Source organism: Rhipicephalus sanguineus, chromosome 7 (genome assembly GCF_013339695.2).
Source record: "Rhipicephalus sanguineus isolate Rsan-2018 chromosome 7, BIME_Rsan_1.4, whole genome shotgun sequence".
Classification (NCBI taxonomy): Eukaryota; Metazoa; Arthropoda; class Arachnida; order Ixodida; family Ixodidae; genus Rhipicephalus; species Rhipicephalus sanguineus.
In genome coordinates, this window is record NC_051182.1 from 66,144,983 (window position 1) to 66,161,250 (window position 16,268).

At 44.4% G+C, this 16,268-nt stretch overlaps 1 protein-coding gene across 1 annotated transcript; it reads left to right on the forward strand.

The window, feature by feature from the left end:
- The first annotated feature begins 656 nt into the window (after positions 1–656).
- LOC119398732 (uncharacterized) lies at positions 657–12,773 on the forward strand. Its single transcript, XM_037665555.2, has 7 exons — positions 657–898; positions 1,081–1,165; positions 3,216–3,383; positions 3,469–3,681; positions 6,810–6,977; positions 12,410–12,656; positions 12,748–12,773. Exons 1-7 carry the CDS (start codon positions 657–659, stop codon positions 12,771–12,773), a joined length of 1,149 nt encoding a protein of 382 aa, XP_037521483.1.
- Positions 12,774–16,268: the final 3,495 nt, after the last annotated feature.

Here is a 16,268-nt window from a genome sequence, read left to right on the forward strand (position 1 = left end):
TGTGAACCACGAGTGCAGCGGTCCCAGGTGCAGAAAAAAGCACACTACAAAATTCTCAAGTGCCATACAGGGGTCGTTTACTCCATCCCCCTGTCTTGTGGCAAATGCTACATAAGCCTGACTAGTCATTGCACTAATGACAGATTGGGGTAGCACCATGCGCTGGTCAGGGGAATACTGGGAGTGGGTCATTCAGCCTTGTGAAAGATGCCAATACACACAAAATTTTCACAGCACACATGGTCTCAGCAGGTATAAGTTTGAAAAATGTCCTCAAAGTTTGAAAAATGTCCTCTTGCTCATGAGGTTCTTTTGTACTGGAAAAGAAAAATCAGAACTGTGTAAGCACCACCTTATCGTGCTGTTGCAAACCGAAGCAGATTATCTTTCTCAATACATGTACTGTGGATTGCTGTTGAGGGGAAACATGCGTGCGTCGCATTTCCTGTTATGGCGTCTGTCGGTGCATGTTGACCGTACAAAGCCCCACCCCGTCTGTACAATAAACTTAGTTGAAGACCAGCGTTCTTACTGTCTCTTTGTCTTTCTGTGTAAGCAGGAAAAATGCATGCATGCATGCGTTTTTCCTGCTTCACCTAAGCGCTGGAAATGCATCAAAGTTGAAATGTTGGTCATAGTCTGCATTCATTGTTAATATGATCTTTCTTTTTTATTATTCTTTCTTTACCTGGCTCTCAAGGATTGCAGACGTGCTCGAAAGGGACATACCAGAGGTGCAGCAGGCTCACGTAGCGGCTACATACAGCCTGACGTACAGCCTGCCAGCTGTGCCCCAGGATATTAAAGCCAGCATAGGGCGCCACCAGGCTGGCACCTATTTTAAAGGGCGCAACAGAGTTGTGCAGTGGCTGTACCATGACCTTTGCGTGTACACCATGTAAGTTGTTTGCTGTACTTTTATTGGACCACGTAGGGCAAAGTAGAGGTGACTTAGGTTGCAACCTTGCACGGTCAAGTGCCATATTGTAATTTAATAAAGTGCCTTCATAATAAGCTTTCAAGAGAACTTCTTCACGACATTTTTCTGAACTACTTACGTTTTTTTCTTAACTGCGCTAGGTACCCTGGAAAGTTATATGCAGAAGCTGCTCAAGCTCTGGTTGACAGGTACCCTACCCTGGCTGATTGTTCTGGCACCGGCTATGTAAGTAGGAGGCTGAAGCTTAAGCTAACCTAGTAGTGACAGCAAAATTTGTTAACTGGGTGGCCTACTACGTTTCTGGGTGTAATAATATTTAGTGCAAAGTGAGAACTTGGGCTATTTGGTACATAGTACTTCAAAAGGGAACAGTGAGAAAAAATTGAGAATTAATCCATTATAGGGACAAACTGCAATATATACTCGGAAAAAACCGCAAATAAATGGGGAATATGAAAAACGTTACAAGTCAAGATTAAATGTCACCAAGTGTTGTGGTTAAGATATGTTAATTCAGCCCGAGACAATACTACTGGAGAGAGCTGACACATGACGCATTGTTTGTTGAGACAGACTACGGCCTCGAACACCTGACGTCCTCCACAAGTGTCCCTGAAGTGCATGTGGACCACACGCTGTAGAAAGTCGGGCCCATGAGCACAGCACACGTCACTGTCTTTACAATGCAAGGCCAAGTTGCTGCCAGTTTTGGAGCAAAGACTACAGTCATTCTCTCGCAAACGGTCGTTTAGGAAACGCCCGGTATGGCGCACGTAGGAACGGCGTTGTCTAAATGACGATTTGGGAAAGCATGAGTATAGTCTTTGCTCAAAAGCTGGCAGCAACTTGGCCTTGCATTGTGAGGACCATGATGGGTGCCATGCTTGTGGGCCTGACATTTTAGTGTGTGGTCCGCAGGCACTATGGGGACGCTCGTAGAGAATGCGAGGTGTTTGAGGCTGTGGTCTGTCTTGACAAACAATGAGCCATGTGTCAGCTCTGTCCGTCCGTAGCATTGTCTTGGGCTTTAACCACAACACTTGGTGACATTTAATCTCGACTTGTAATGTTTTTCATGCTTCCCCGCTCATATGTGATTTTTTTTCGAGTAAATATTGTTGTTCCTTCCCAATAAAGAATTTATTTGTCAATCAGTGCTGTTTGTCTCTTCATCGTTCTTTGTCTTTTCGCATTGTTCCGCCATTGAGGGTGTGTGAATATCAAAACGTCAAGTGCGAATGGAATATTTCTAAATATTTTAAAATACGAATAGTACAAAAACCGACTTTCGCAAAAAAAATTTTTTCATCAACTACATTGAAAAAGTAAGCTTATTGTACAGGAAACGTATGCATTGCACAGCACTATATTGATTTACAGTACCACAGATGCTGTCACTGAATATTGTTGCAAAGGATAGATAGCTGCTATGTTCGGGAAGCAATGATACTGTTGTGCATGTCACCATTCTTTCAGACAACGAAAACGGGCGTTCACTAGACGCACTAGTGCTGATCTTGTCGTCATAGTTTAATTTTCTAAGAATGCTTTCTATATAGGGAGAATCAATGACAGCTGATTGGCACGATGTTCATTGCAAGTGCTTCATTTTAGAATAACCCTGAATAATGCTGGGCTTTCCTATTTTTAGGCACTTTTTGTACACCTCGGTGGAACAGTGGTTATGGTGCTTACCTGCTAACCCGAAGGTAGTGGATTTGATCCCGGCTGCTGCGGTTGCCGTGAGATAGAAGTGAAATGTTAGATGCCTGTGTTTTGAGATTTAGGTGCATCTTAACGAAGACCAGGTAGTCGAAATTTCGGGAGCCCTCCACTACGGCATTCTCAGGGGTGTAGCCAGGGTAGGTGTTTCTGTGTAACACCCCCTAAACTCCCCCTGCTTTCCACTTAAATTTTTATGCAAATAATTCTGTGAATGAAGTAACTAACCCCCCCGAAAAATTATTCCTGACTATGCCACTGGGTGTGCCCTGTAACCATATTGCGGTGATGGTATGTAAAACCCCAGACAGGGAATGAAATTAATTAATTAGTTACTTTCTTAATGTTGCAGTGTGGTTCCCATTTGTTTCTGTGGTTTTGTTCAGCATAATTTTGGCACTCTATAGCAACGATGTGCTTGGTCTCATAGGCAATGCCATGTTCTGGCCACTATGCTTGAATACTGGCACAAGTAACATAAGGGGGGGGGGCAAATCAAACTGAAACAGTGCAAGTAGTTATGCTTACATTGTGTATGGTGCTTTACACACAGGACTCTTGGCGGGAAGCCCTACGGTTTAAGGCAAAATACGAGAGAAGAAAAATTAGGACCCGTGAGGAGGCAGCCGATTATCCACCACAGAAGAAAGCAAAGGAAGTTCCGGAAGGGGAGGGCATGGTGAACGGAAATGCACCACAGCGTGTTGCGAGGCCATCTGTGGTATGCATTTAAATTTCATGTATGCCTTATGCATCAAGCATCCAGATGTCAGGTGTGAAATAAGTTACTTTTTTTTTGCCTCCAGGTAGCTCCACCATCTGACAGCGAAGGTATCGAAAGTCTCGCTGCACACGCAGAGGCTATGAAGAGAGAGGTGAAGAAGACACGGCCGGATCTTGCCTATATTGCAGATTGCATGCGGCGGACTTTCACAAGCCGAAGACAATGGATTGCTTCGGAGAGTCCATCTGTGCCGGAAATTCTTGACAGATACCTGTCATTGCCAATGAGCTCAATCGTAAGTTCTTGTAACCAGTAAGCCATAAGTGCAAAGCAAAGAAAACATTGAAAGGAATTATTTTCCTTTGCATTTGTTTTTCTTTTGCATCTATTTTCCTTTTGTCATTTTCACTGGCTCTACTTTGCAGTCCATCTCAAGCGAAACGAAACGTAAAAGTGGTTTTGAGCTGTGCGATACCCCTGCTGTTCTATATTCCTGAGTTGTCCTGGGCAGTGTCCATCATAGCCGATGTGTCACTTCAGGCATTACACCTCGATATTCCCATCTCTTATTCTCACTCACTGCTGACTTATTTTGTTGATATCGATTCTAGGCACAGTCCTTTTTTCTCGCGCGCATGTTCTGATTGCAACTTGAATATTTCTCAACACTTTTTTTCGCATCCATGCCACATGCATGTGCATTTTACTAGGTGTGCAGCTTGCTCCAGTACAAAATAGAGCACGTTATCTTCATTGAAGGAATGGTTACCCCTTAACTATGAGTGAAAGGCACTTTCTTTTTTGTTCTAAGTTATTGTTCTTTGGGGCGGATTAAGCTGCTGAGATGTTTTTAACGTCACTGTTGAAATAACCACAGATTACGTTCATATGTTTAAACTGACTACCTACCAGTACATTTTTAAAGGGACCCTATAAATCTTTCCAAAGTTATCATCAAATAGCTTCATTGAAGGAGTTCATTGCCTCACGAATTCAGAAAAACTTTTAGAATCTGTCAAGTATGAGTTAAGAGATTCGTTGCACACTTTAAGCGCTTTTTCTCTCCGTTCGCACCAGCAAGCACACTGAAAGCTATGCAAGAGTGGGATGAATAGGGGATGAATAGCTGCATCCGTACATCAGCCACATCATGACTGTGAGCACTGTCCTTTTTTTCTTCCAACGCTTGGCTTTCAGTGCGAAAGCGAGCGAGCATGTAAGCACATTGCGGCAGCCACAGTAACTGTGCAGCTCATGATGCTCAAATCATGCATTGGCTGTGGACTTTGCGTTTATGCCCCGGTCATTTGTGTTTATGGCATCATTTGTCAGGAGAAGAGCGAGTGATTCCTAGCTGGCTGAGAAATAAGTGTTCAGTTGAATCCCACTACAACAAGTCCAGATTCAACGGAGTATTTCTTACTATTCCTCTCAGCTTGCCATAGAAGTCAATGTGTCAAAGTTCTCACCACAACGAATTATTTTTCGGGCTTGTTTTCGCTTCAACGGTACTTTCAGTGGAACTTGGCTTAAAACTTAGTTTTATGATAAAGTAAGCATATCAATAACCATGTAGCTTTTTGTACATTCAAGACGTTTTAATTCACCAAAAATATGTGCACATTGCTTTACCTGTAAACAAACCCTGTAAACAAACCACTGTTAGGTGGTGATGATGATGTGGCTGACCATCTTTCGATAAGGCGCAGGTCCCTTTTACCTAGCCGGAGCCACAGCCAATCCGTATGCATTGTAGATCACATGATCCCAGCATTCGCCAAAGTGCCTGTGAAAGTGCCGAAGCCTGTAATTTGTGCTGGTGTGTTTGAGTGCCTTCGTGAGACCGTAAGCATGAGCATAGACGAATACATCGCCATTGATGTGGCAGAACCAAATTTTTCGCATGTCCTGTCAGTGTTGCAGCGAGGTTCGACTTTAATTCCAGAGTGTGACAGGTGCCATGCCCATTCAGACCAAAAACAGTGTTCCGAGGGTAGCCACTACCTATCTTAACACTGAATGCTTATGTTAGGGACCATTGCGCAGTGCATAAGAAAAGAAAGAAAAGCAGCAGGTCAGTCATGTCCATGTCAAGTCTTGCTTGCCTTCATTTCCCCGATAAGAAAAGGGCTTGTCAAACAATAGTAAACTTCGCGCCAAAACGAAGACACATTGACAGGACGGGCGGGAAAGGGGCTGTTGAAATTTTTTTCAGGCACAGGACTCTTCAATGGTACGCGCTCTTAAAGGCCGCATTCAAAGCACATTTTGCTCCTGGTGGCAATAGCAGGACACAGCTGCAAGCGGATTTGACTGCATGGCAACCTCCAATCTATCTTTACCTACTTAATTTTGTTACTTGCTGCACTGTTATTGTTTGCTGCAGGCTGTTTCACTATGCAATTAGCGATTATTAATATGGTTAGTCCATTCATTTAGGTGCCATGTGTCTACACGCTTCTTTTTATGTGCATCTCAGGAGCTGAGTCATAAGGCGTGCAGTTGCTCACCGTCTTTTGAAAACTTTCCACTTTTCCTATTACGAAAATGATTGAAAATCTCTGGTGTAGAATATGATCTGGTGGCACTGTTAATGGGCGTTGTAGTGCTGTTTGATGCTTTTCAGCAATAATTCTCTCTCACTCATGAAGAGTGCCCTACATCAGGTGTTCTTTATCATTCAGTCTTGGAAAACCTAGATGGCTCTCAAAAGATGAGTACCTATGGTTTTCTTGGCATCTGTTCCTTCTGCCTGGACACACATTGCAAAAAGGAGTAAGCAGACACATAGCACCTCAACAAATGACAAAATTCAATTAATGATGGCCAGGGTGTGGCGGCGAAAAAAAACCTTGGTCGTGAAATCTAACAGGGTTGGTGGGTTAGGGGGTGGGTTAGCAGAGACTTTGTCTGGGCAAGCTGGTGCGACATTGCAAAATATAACAGCACGAGGGACGGGACTGAAGACACAAAAACCACAGGACGAGTGCTGGGGTTGAGAAATCCTTTGATTTGGCTGTTCAGGGAACCCCCAAAAAACAAGTAATTCCAGGGTTCCAGAGAATTCGGCTGTTTTAGAATCCCTGGTCTAGACAACGCCTTCTCATAAATGTTCACTTCGTCATTGTTTTATCACACTTAATCTGAATTACACTGAGCAGTTCATGTAATTTGAGGGTATTATTACTGTGAAGTCTTGTTTTCTAAAGTTGCAAGGCTGCCAATCTGTGTTTGCTGCATTGCAACAGATGCAAGCCAGCTAAGACTACTTCTTTTTCTTTCTTTTTTGCTTTGCAGCTACATGAGCATGGGTGCATATTTATTTTGATGAACTCCTTAACATTGCAAATTGGATGTCACATCCGCACTGCCATGTGGGAGATTCTCACACTGCTATTTTCTACTCATATTCTCTATTTTTAGGCTCAGCTGGAGTTCGAGCTGATCACAAATGTGCCTGTTTTGCAAAGCCTTGAACGGGCATTAGATCAGGCAAAAAAAAAGATTGTGAAGGCAGCACGGCAAAAGCGCCACCTGGAGATCTTCCTGGAAGACTTCGATGCCTATTTGAGTGGTGCCTCGGAAGCTACAGTATATGGTACATATATTCCACTGTATATTGTCTGCATGTCATGGCTTACCATATTTACTCGCATAAGGGCTCCGCTCCACTTTCTTCTGTCGGTTTTAATAGTGTGGCTCTTGTGTGAAGGCTCAGTGTTTAGACTCAAATTTTTCCACTGCATTAGAACTCAGTTTATGCATTGCGCATTTGTTCGATAACCACGTTTTTACAATAATGCAGCATGCTCGTAGCAAACTTTTGATGGGAAGAATGCATTGAAAGTCCAGACAATGCGGCACCCTGCTGGAAGGCATTGCCGCATAATGATGAAGCCTTCACAAACCAAAAATTCTAGGTGGAGTATGAATAGATGAATGAATGCTTTGCCTGCACGGTCATATCCAATGTCTCAGTCAGCTGTCAGAGTTGGTTGCCACCTTGCAGAAAGTTTCAAATGAGCAAGACTATGTACATGACATGAGGGCCGCATACTGATTTTTTAGTTATCGGCTGTCATGTTGGTGTCATATTATACAATACATTACATGAGTACCTTAAGCTTCTGTGCCAGCAGAATAAGTGTCACCAGCAGTCATAGATGCTACAAAAGATAGCCAACTATTTTGTATTAATGTTGCAGAGAAAAACCAAACCAGACACATTTTGCTCAAATTAGCAAGGCAGTAGTTTGGTCAGAGAAGGTTTAGCTCCGCTAATTGTGGAGTATTGTGCATACGCACTTTTTAAACTAGAGAGAGGCTTCACGCAGACAGTGGCAAAGTCCAAGCTGGTAGGCCAGTTGTGCTTCCTATTTCCCCAGCAGGTGGCTGCCTTAAACACATACACCCATGGTGCTTGTAATACACAAGTTGCTCTTCTCGAGTAACCTCCCAGAAGCTGAAGCCTCACGCTTTATCCTGGCATTTATCCACAAAATCTAAAGTGGTTGGCTAGGAGTGCTTTTGTACTAAAATCATCCCGTACTGTTTGTGGCATGCTGCACCAGCTCGCTTATGAAATTCAGCTGACTTGTTGGAAGATCCGCAGAGGCCAGATGAAGCATTTCATAAATGACTTCCCCAGAGCAAGGAAAGGGATGCCTCAATGAAACGTCCATAGTAATCTTAAGAACTAAACTGATGGATCTTGAAAAGATATGTATGAATCTGCATTGCTAACATGGTTAAATTGAATTCTCCTGCATATCCAACTATTTTGAAACACAGCAATGCTTTACTGTATATGAATAGGAGAATCTATGGCTACATCATACAGAAATAGCCGTAACATTTTTTTACATCGAGCAGCGCAAAACACCCAAACACGTTGGCTTTCTCGCAAAACCTCGGCCTTTCCTCTCAAAAAGGGACTTTTCCCACTTACATTTGGGATAGTGAGAGGTGGGATTAAGAGGGTGCCATGCGGAGCGAGTAGAAACTACTTCTTGCCATCACTACTTTCCCCAATGAATCCTTGCTGTCACACAGTCAAACATGGGGAAAAGAAGCTTTACATCAGTAAGTGGTGTGAGTATATCGGAAAACGAAATCGTCGTTAGCCCAAGGACTAGACGCTTCCAGGGGCCGACGAATAGGCACCACTGCTTATGAGGATTCTGATGTGCTATTTGCGTCGATACTGTATTTTCTCACATATTTCCTGCTTCTGCATACAGCCCTCTGTCAACTCAGGGTTACTACCAACCTGGAAAACATGGAAAACCTGGAATTGTCAGGGAATGTTCGAGAAACCTAGCTGGGTCATGGAAACTGACTGGTGGCAGTCTGTGCGACTGTCTGGAAAACAATCTTTACCTTTGATGAAAGCTTATGAAGTTGCTTCTTTTTGTGCAACTACAGTAAATGGCTAAGCAGAAGCATAAAGAAAAAGACAGTGCATACAGTTGTTTCAGCTCGTATGACATATCTCAATTCCTAAGCATGATGCTGCTCGTGCAGATAAATTTGTGCACTTGGCCATGACCTGAGCTCGGCTTGAAGGCATTCTGGTTTGGTAGAAGTACTTTGAGAAGAGGCTCGCCAGACCGGGTCAAGCTCATTCGCTAGTGATGCAACGATAGAGGGCCTCAGTTCTGCACTTTGTTTATTTAGTGCCCTAATTATTTTTCTCTTTTTATTTTTTTACTTCTTGAGGGCTCGTTTCCAGTACAGATAGTCACTAGGGTACTTCTTAGGTGAACTGGTTGGCTCATTGACATTACGGCAGGGCAGCGCAAAATACGGGACAGTGAAACAGCGCTGGACACATCGCTGTGTCCCGTACTTTGCACTGTGCTGCCGTAATGACGGATAGTCAGTTTTCCAAGCAGGCCAACCAGTCAGGGAATTTGGAAAAAATGAATTGGTAGACACCCTACAACTACAAACCGTGTAAAAAAAGAAAATAAAAAAAGTCACAGTTTCGCCGCAACGGCGAAGCAATGAATGCGATAGCAATAAATTGTAATGTAACGCGAAGAATGGAAAGCAGCTCGAAATTGCCAGCGCGTCGCTCGAGCCCAAAGGACGCACGAAAAGAACGCACACAGGACGAGCGCGAACTAATGCGTCACAGCTGGACACTTTGAAGCGCACTGCTGAAACATAAAGCAGGACGCACTAAACGAACGAACAGGTACACACAAGACGAGCGCGAACTAATTGTCACTTTTGTTACTTATTTCTGCTTGAACAGCGCTCTCCTTTCGCAAACGCGGCCGCTGCAGCGAGCGAAGCGAAGCACCCCACCGGCCGCCCCTTAAACGACCACGCCCTGTAGAGCGAAGAGCAACGGCGATCGCAGGAGCGGCGCGCGCACGTCGTGCCATCTATGTAGCCACTAAGAAAGCATGCTGAATTACATGATGTATATAAATAGCGCGCCGTTAGCACGCTGAAAGACGGTGCTGTCGTGGCCTAACGTCTAACGCGGCGGGCTGCAAATCGCGAGGTCGCCCGTTCGATTCCGCGCGTCGGAAAGAATTTCTGAATTATTTTTCTTTATGGCTTTTCTATATATATACATACTTATACATATACGGAGAATGACGGCGACGGGGACGGACATTTTCCAGCCGAGACTGTCCATATAATTGCTATCGCAATAAAATGCGTATTACCATGAAGGAGTGTTCCTTACTATCGTGAAGTGTCACCATATAAACAACTTGTGCACCAAAATTTGCACATAAAACACGATAATTTCATTAAAAGCTGAGTAAGACTTGTTGGGCGAGTTGGTTAACATTGAAGGGGTACATAATAGCGCAAACTAAGAAAAGAAACGAGAAAAGAAGGAGGGAGCAGAAAGGTCGGGCGCTAAGCTTCTGTTTATTTGAAAGAACAAGGCAACAGATTACAAGTATCTGCGCATGCGTGCATTAATATTGACAAAAAAGTGGTCACACTCGCATATCAAAGAGCTGCATCTCATTTTGGAAAAGTGAAACTGGGCGCTGTGTCAACGACCAAGCATGGGAGCATGAATTATCCCTAAAGAATATAGGAAATGCCTACTTACCTGCGCATTGTTTAGCCTGCAGATGTGAACCTCGGCTTCGTGAGATTAAGATAATAGGATGGAGCAACGACACATTATTGCGAGAGTTATTGGAGGTGTTTCACATTAAGAAGAGAGGTACAAGTTGTATCAGTGATACGTGTGTTTCACTTTTTCAAAAAGAGATGCAGCTCTTCAATATGCAAGTGTGGCCACTTTTTTGCCGATATTGATACACGCATGCACAGATAGTTGTAATCTCTTGGCTTGTTCTTTCAAATAAACAGCTGAAGTTTTGCGCCCGACCTTTCTGCTCCCTCTTACTCCTTTTCTCGTGTCTTTCTTTTTTAAGTTTGCGCGGTTATGCACCCCCTTCATTAAAAGCTGTATAGACAGTTGCCCGAATATTCAAAACATTTGTGTTTTTTATTTGCGAGTTCAATATATGTGGGTTTGATTGTACATTCTGGCCTGAACTGGGAACCGCATTAACCATATTGCCATCTAGCCTGACTGCAAGTTCCTTTGAACTCTGCAAAAATCGTTGCCCATATTCTACTTTACGTTGTGGCTGAACTATTGTTTGCCTCTCATACGCTTAATAAACACCGAGTTGGTAATTATGGTCCCAAACAATTTGTTTGATATGTATGGCTGCTACATAATTTGCTCTGGCTTCTAGAGTAAAATGTAGCAGCTGGGATATTCCTCTGAACCCATTGCTTGGCTAGCTTGTGTGGTGCACAAATAACGGCTACCTGCCATGATGCCACTTAAAGGCACTGATAGTGTTCATGCAATGAAAAGCTGTCTAGGACAGGACATTTAACTGGAGGCATGCTGACAGGCATGAAAGATAAATATTTATTTATAATTCAGTTCTGTCTACTTTTTCTGTTGCCATATTTCATGTCACCATATCTAAATTGATTTCTCACTTTCAGAGAGAACAATTACAGCAGCAGTTTGCCTGCTTCCCGGCTTGCTCAAAGAACGAAGGGAGAGCTTCGTCTGTCAATTTGTAAGTTTCCAAAGCTCCATGTGTGAAACGGTGTTCTGTAAGATGTTTGAGGCATGCAGTCTTTTTTTTTTCTTGGATTGCTTTTCTCAGTACTTTTGTTTCTTATACATGTTAAACAAAATACTGTCGCAGCTAGAGGAAACCAATACACAGCAGTGTCTAAAATTATTCTTTTGCATTATAGCTTTCATAATCCTGTTACATGGGCTCCGCTGCTCCAGTGCTCTCCAAGGAGCCTTCAAAATGATCATTTCCTTCCAAACTCAAAGGGTTTGTGCCACTGCAGAAAGCAAACTTTAATTTTATTTCCCAGTGCATTGCCATATGCGCTCCACGTCCAAGTCCACACTGCGGTCACTCAAAGACCTCCAAAACCTCGATAGAGTTCTGCGCTGCTCTACTGGTTTGATAGACTATTGACTCAATGGTCATTAAAGGTGCCCTTGTAGCATTCCTCAGTGGTACTTCAAGTTGCGACCATCATTTCAACAGCGTTCAAAATGGCAGTGTGAAGAAGCACCAAGGCATGAAAGGCAGGTTTCACTCTAAAAAAAATTGGTCAATACTGCTGGTATATACCAGCCTCCATCTGGCATTCATTAAACTTTGTGGTAATCTTACCAGAGTCAGATAGTTTGCGTGCTAGGTGTTTGTTATAAGTATCAGCGTGAGATTATTTTGAGAATGCATTTTTTGCCTTTGTATGTCGCTGAATGTCATGCAGACCGGCTGACTTGAATTTCAATACAACATTTTTGTTTATATGGCCTAGCTGCCATAAGCCACCATTTAGTATTTATTAAGCATTGCGGATGTAAAAGCTTGCAGGATGCTCCATTTGAATTGCACGGTTGGAAATGTCGCATGTCGTTTCTCAAATGATTTGCAAAAGAGACTGTGTCAAAAGCAATAATTTGTGAGTTTTTGTTCTACTTGCAGGATCCTGCGGCTGTGCACTACGTGCCAATGGTCACCTACAGCGGCGACATTTTGACCGCCACAGAATTTTCCGCATCCCTGGAAGCCCTCTCAATCAAAGAGACAAGCCTGCTGGCTGCAGTGGCCACACAAATGGCCCTCTACTGGGCATTTGACATTGTATTCGTCAGCAAAGGTCGAAAGACATTTGACTTGCTATCCTGCCTAATAAAGGTGGACAGCGGGCTGAAGCCAACGCCACTGGGACGTGTGGCACTAACTGTTTTGTTAAAATAAATTTTTGCAACCCCGGATTGCACTCTCGAACTCCTCGTTTCTGCACACGTTCATGCATGCAGTGCTGAGTAAAGCACAGGTGACCTGAGCTAGCATGCGAGTCTGTTGAGGATGGCCAGGTCATCCACATGCGAATTATTAGCGGATTAATAGTTAGTCCCTTCAAGAATTGTTCAAATGGATGAACAGTTAATCCTAAAGGAGTAACATTTGGTCTCCCAGGGATCATTTCCCAGGATCAACAGTTAATCCTGAGGGAGCAAAATTTGCTCTCCCAAGGATCATTTCTAAGGATTAACAATTAATCCTGAAGGAGTAACATTTGCTCTACCAAGGATCATTTCTGAGGATAAACAGTTAGTCTTTAAGGGAGTAAAATTTGACCTGTTGGGGACCATTTCTAAACATCAACGGTTAGTCCCTACAAGAGCAACCGTTAGTCCTTACAGGAGCAACCGTTAGTCTCTTGCAGTTAATCCTTCAAAGACTAACTGTTTATCCCCTTGCAGTTCATCCCCAGAAGGACTATTTGTTGTGGCAAATCCGTTGATCCCCAAGAGGACTAAGCTCCCTACCCCTTTTAGTCCTTTTTTTCTTAGAGTGTACTTATACATATACGGTGCATGACGGCGGCGACGGCGACGGCAAAATTCAGCCGAGACTGTCCATATAATTGCTATCGCAATAAAACGGTACATTGGCAACGGCACAACCTGTTAATGTTAGATTAAACGGGCATCGCGCGGACACAGCAAAGAAGTTACCCAAAGCAGTGGCACAGCATTTTAAAGTAGCAGGTCACAACTTCGAAGATCTCAAACTTTACATACTTCAGTCAAACTTCCGGTCCCCAAGAGACAGAAAATATACAGAGCCATACCTTATTCACAAGTTCAATACCCTCCAGCCAGCAGGTACGAGTATTGACGTTTCTAAGGCGGCTCTTGAATCTATTCGGTATGGTACTGTCGGCCGCAAAAGTTTGCGTGATCTGCAGCGCGTGGCGGAGCGACGGCAAAATGCATTGCTGCGTCACCTACCATGACGCTGACGGTGTTCAGGCTATCGGCCTTGGCGATTAGCGACGGCACGTTTGACAACGTGCCGTTGCCGGATCTTATCACGGAACCGCGGCCGATAGCGTCAACACCCGCCGCGTCACGGCAGGTGACGCAGCAATGCATTTTTCCGTCGCTCCGCCACGCGCTGCAGATCCCGCAAACTTTTGCGGCCGATAGTACATGCACAACGAAAACGAATGAGAGTTAATCCCTTCTTCTAGACATTTCGAACCTACTATTGTTAAAATGACAGGTGCTTCCATTGACAATCATTCAGCGAAACGTACAACCTCCCGCCTCCCGCTTTCTTTTTATTTTTTCCGCGTTCCTTATGACTCACCCAGTCGTCACGGTGGCCTCTCCCCCACCCCTTCTCTCTTCTGGTAGAGAGGTCACGAAGCATATACACACGATAGCTAAGGAAATCAGTTCCACCCTTGAAGAAGACAAGTCCACTTGTCGAAACGTTGGCTCGAGCACCCACCCCCTGTTTAAGGATTTTTTCATCGCAGCTTCCATCTTCCACTTCCTGCCGTTTTTTGGAGGACCGTGGTTGTAACTTTCATGGCCCCAAAATCAAGCTGCACTTGTTTTGACGCGCCTGCTGTGCGACTGCCGGTGATAGACGCCCCCAAACCCGAGACTCTGGCGCAGTTTGGCGCAAATTTCGTCGATATTATCAGGATGGCGCAGTAAAAACTATTTGGCGCAGTTGGCGCAGGAGTGGAATCACTGCAGGATGGAACGTCACGCAACGTCATATTGACGCTACAAAGAGTGAGGTCCTGTGACGCAATGGGCGCCATCAGTGCATTGTCCAATCGTGTTGCAGACATGGCGGCTCTTCGTCAAGCGAGTAGTAGTTTCGATAAACCGCAAGTTGACCGCAGCGCTGAGTACCATATTTCGGTTTCGTTGTTCAACCCAAACTTTTATTTCTACATGACAGAGCACGGCGAAACGTTACCTCGGAAAAAATTAACTATTTTTTGTCACGTTACGTCATCGCGGATTCCTGTGTCGTAACGCCATTGCAGCGCCACAATACTAACGACCTCGCGTGACCAATCAAATCAGCAACATGGCGGAATTTGAATCCATGGCGGAATTCGACAATGTCCAGAACAGTACCCCTGGTCTCCCATAGCGCCAGCGGCGACTGCGGGTCAGAGCTGCGACAAGCAGTAGTTTCGTTTTCGCCGCGTCGCTTCAGAACTGCGTAGTCGCCATTCATTATTGTGCATCAGCGAGCCAGGTTTATTCAGCAGCGGATGCTGTGCCGAGCAGTTTCGTTTCGACTGTAGGTGCAGGCCGCGCGCGCGCCTTCGGAACTGCGTGGACGCTATGACTGTGTCTTAATTTAGCGACCACGCTTTCGTCCAAAGCGGATGCGGCACTCAGTAGCCTCGTTTTCACCTCGGGCAATGCGCGCGCAATGTCACGCAACTCGAACATAGTGGAAGCTGTTGAAGGAGAAGAGCTTCAGCCGCAGTCCGCATGCTGGTATAAAATTCCCTTGCGACATTACGATGAACGAACGACTATTTGCCGATAGCTTTTCCGGCGCCAAAGTTATCTTCGCGTGCGCGCAGTGGTGGTGACGGTACGTAATAAGGGAGGAGGACAGAACACGTTTCGTGTTAAGACACGGCTGTCTTGAGCCGTGTTCACATTGGGAACGAAGTTGCGAATGAAGAAATTTGCGGCATTTAAATTGCTTTTATGCCAGATACGTACCATGAATTTAAGTGTTCATCAAGAAAATGTGAATGCATCGATGTAATAGACACTTGTTTATTGTTTCCTTAATACTTTCGATAATTCGGCATTTGGGGTAATTCGAACCGCGGTCCCGACATCCCATATAATACATATGCATAGGACATTTCCCTTGAACGAGTGTTAACATCCGCGGTTTGTCCCTACGATTATCCATTAAAAACTTACAAGTCTGCACGTTCGGATAAAACGAGAATCTATGAGAGATCGTATTAGATGCGAATGCATACAAAACTTTTGTCCAGTTTGACAGACAGATGTGAATGAGACCCGGTGAGGTTGAGTAGGTGTCAGTGGTAATGATCGAAGATGGGAGCTAGTAGACATGTAAACGCGAGTATCTGTGAACGGGAGTGTACGGCATCAGTGGCCGCATGTGAGTGCGAGTAGAGCGGAAACTTGGCATGTTCATTCATTAGTAGACTCATTTCAAAGGTGTGAGTATGAGTGAGTGACGAGGGATGTGAGCAGGCATGAGTATGAAGGCAACATACGAGTGTAGTAGGTGTGAGTATGAATGTGAGTGAGTACCCATGGGTGTGAGTAGACATGGGTTCACCTAAGTACAAATGGCTGTGAGTAGGTGTGAGTATGAACGTGAGCACCAGCGTGAGTCAGTACTTACCAGTGTGAACAGGGTCGAGCATGAACTCAAGGCGGAGTGAGCACCGATGGGTATGAGCAGGTATCAGTATGACCGTGAGCGAGTGCCCATAAGTGTGAGTACCCTTGAGTGTGAACGT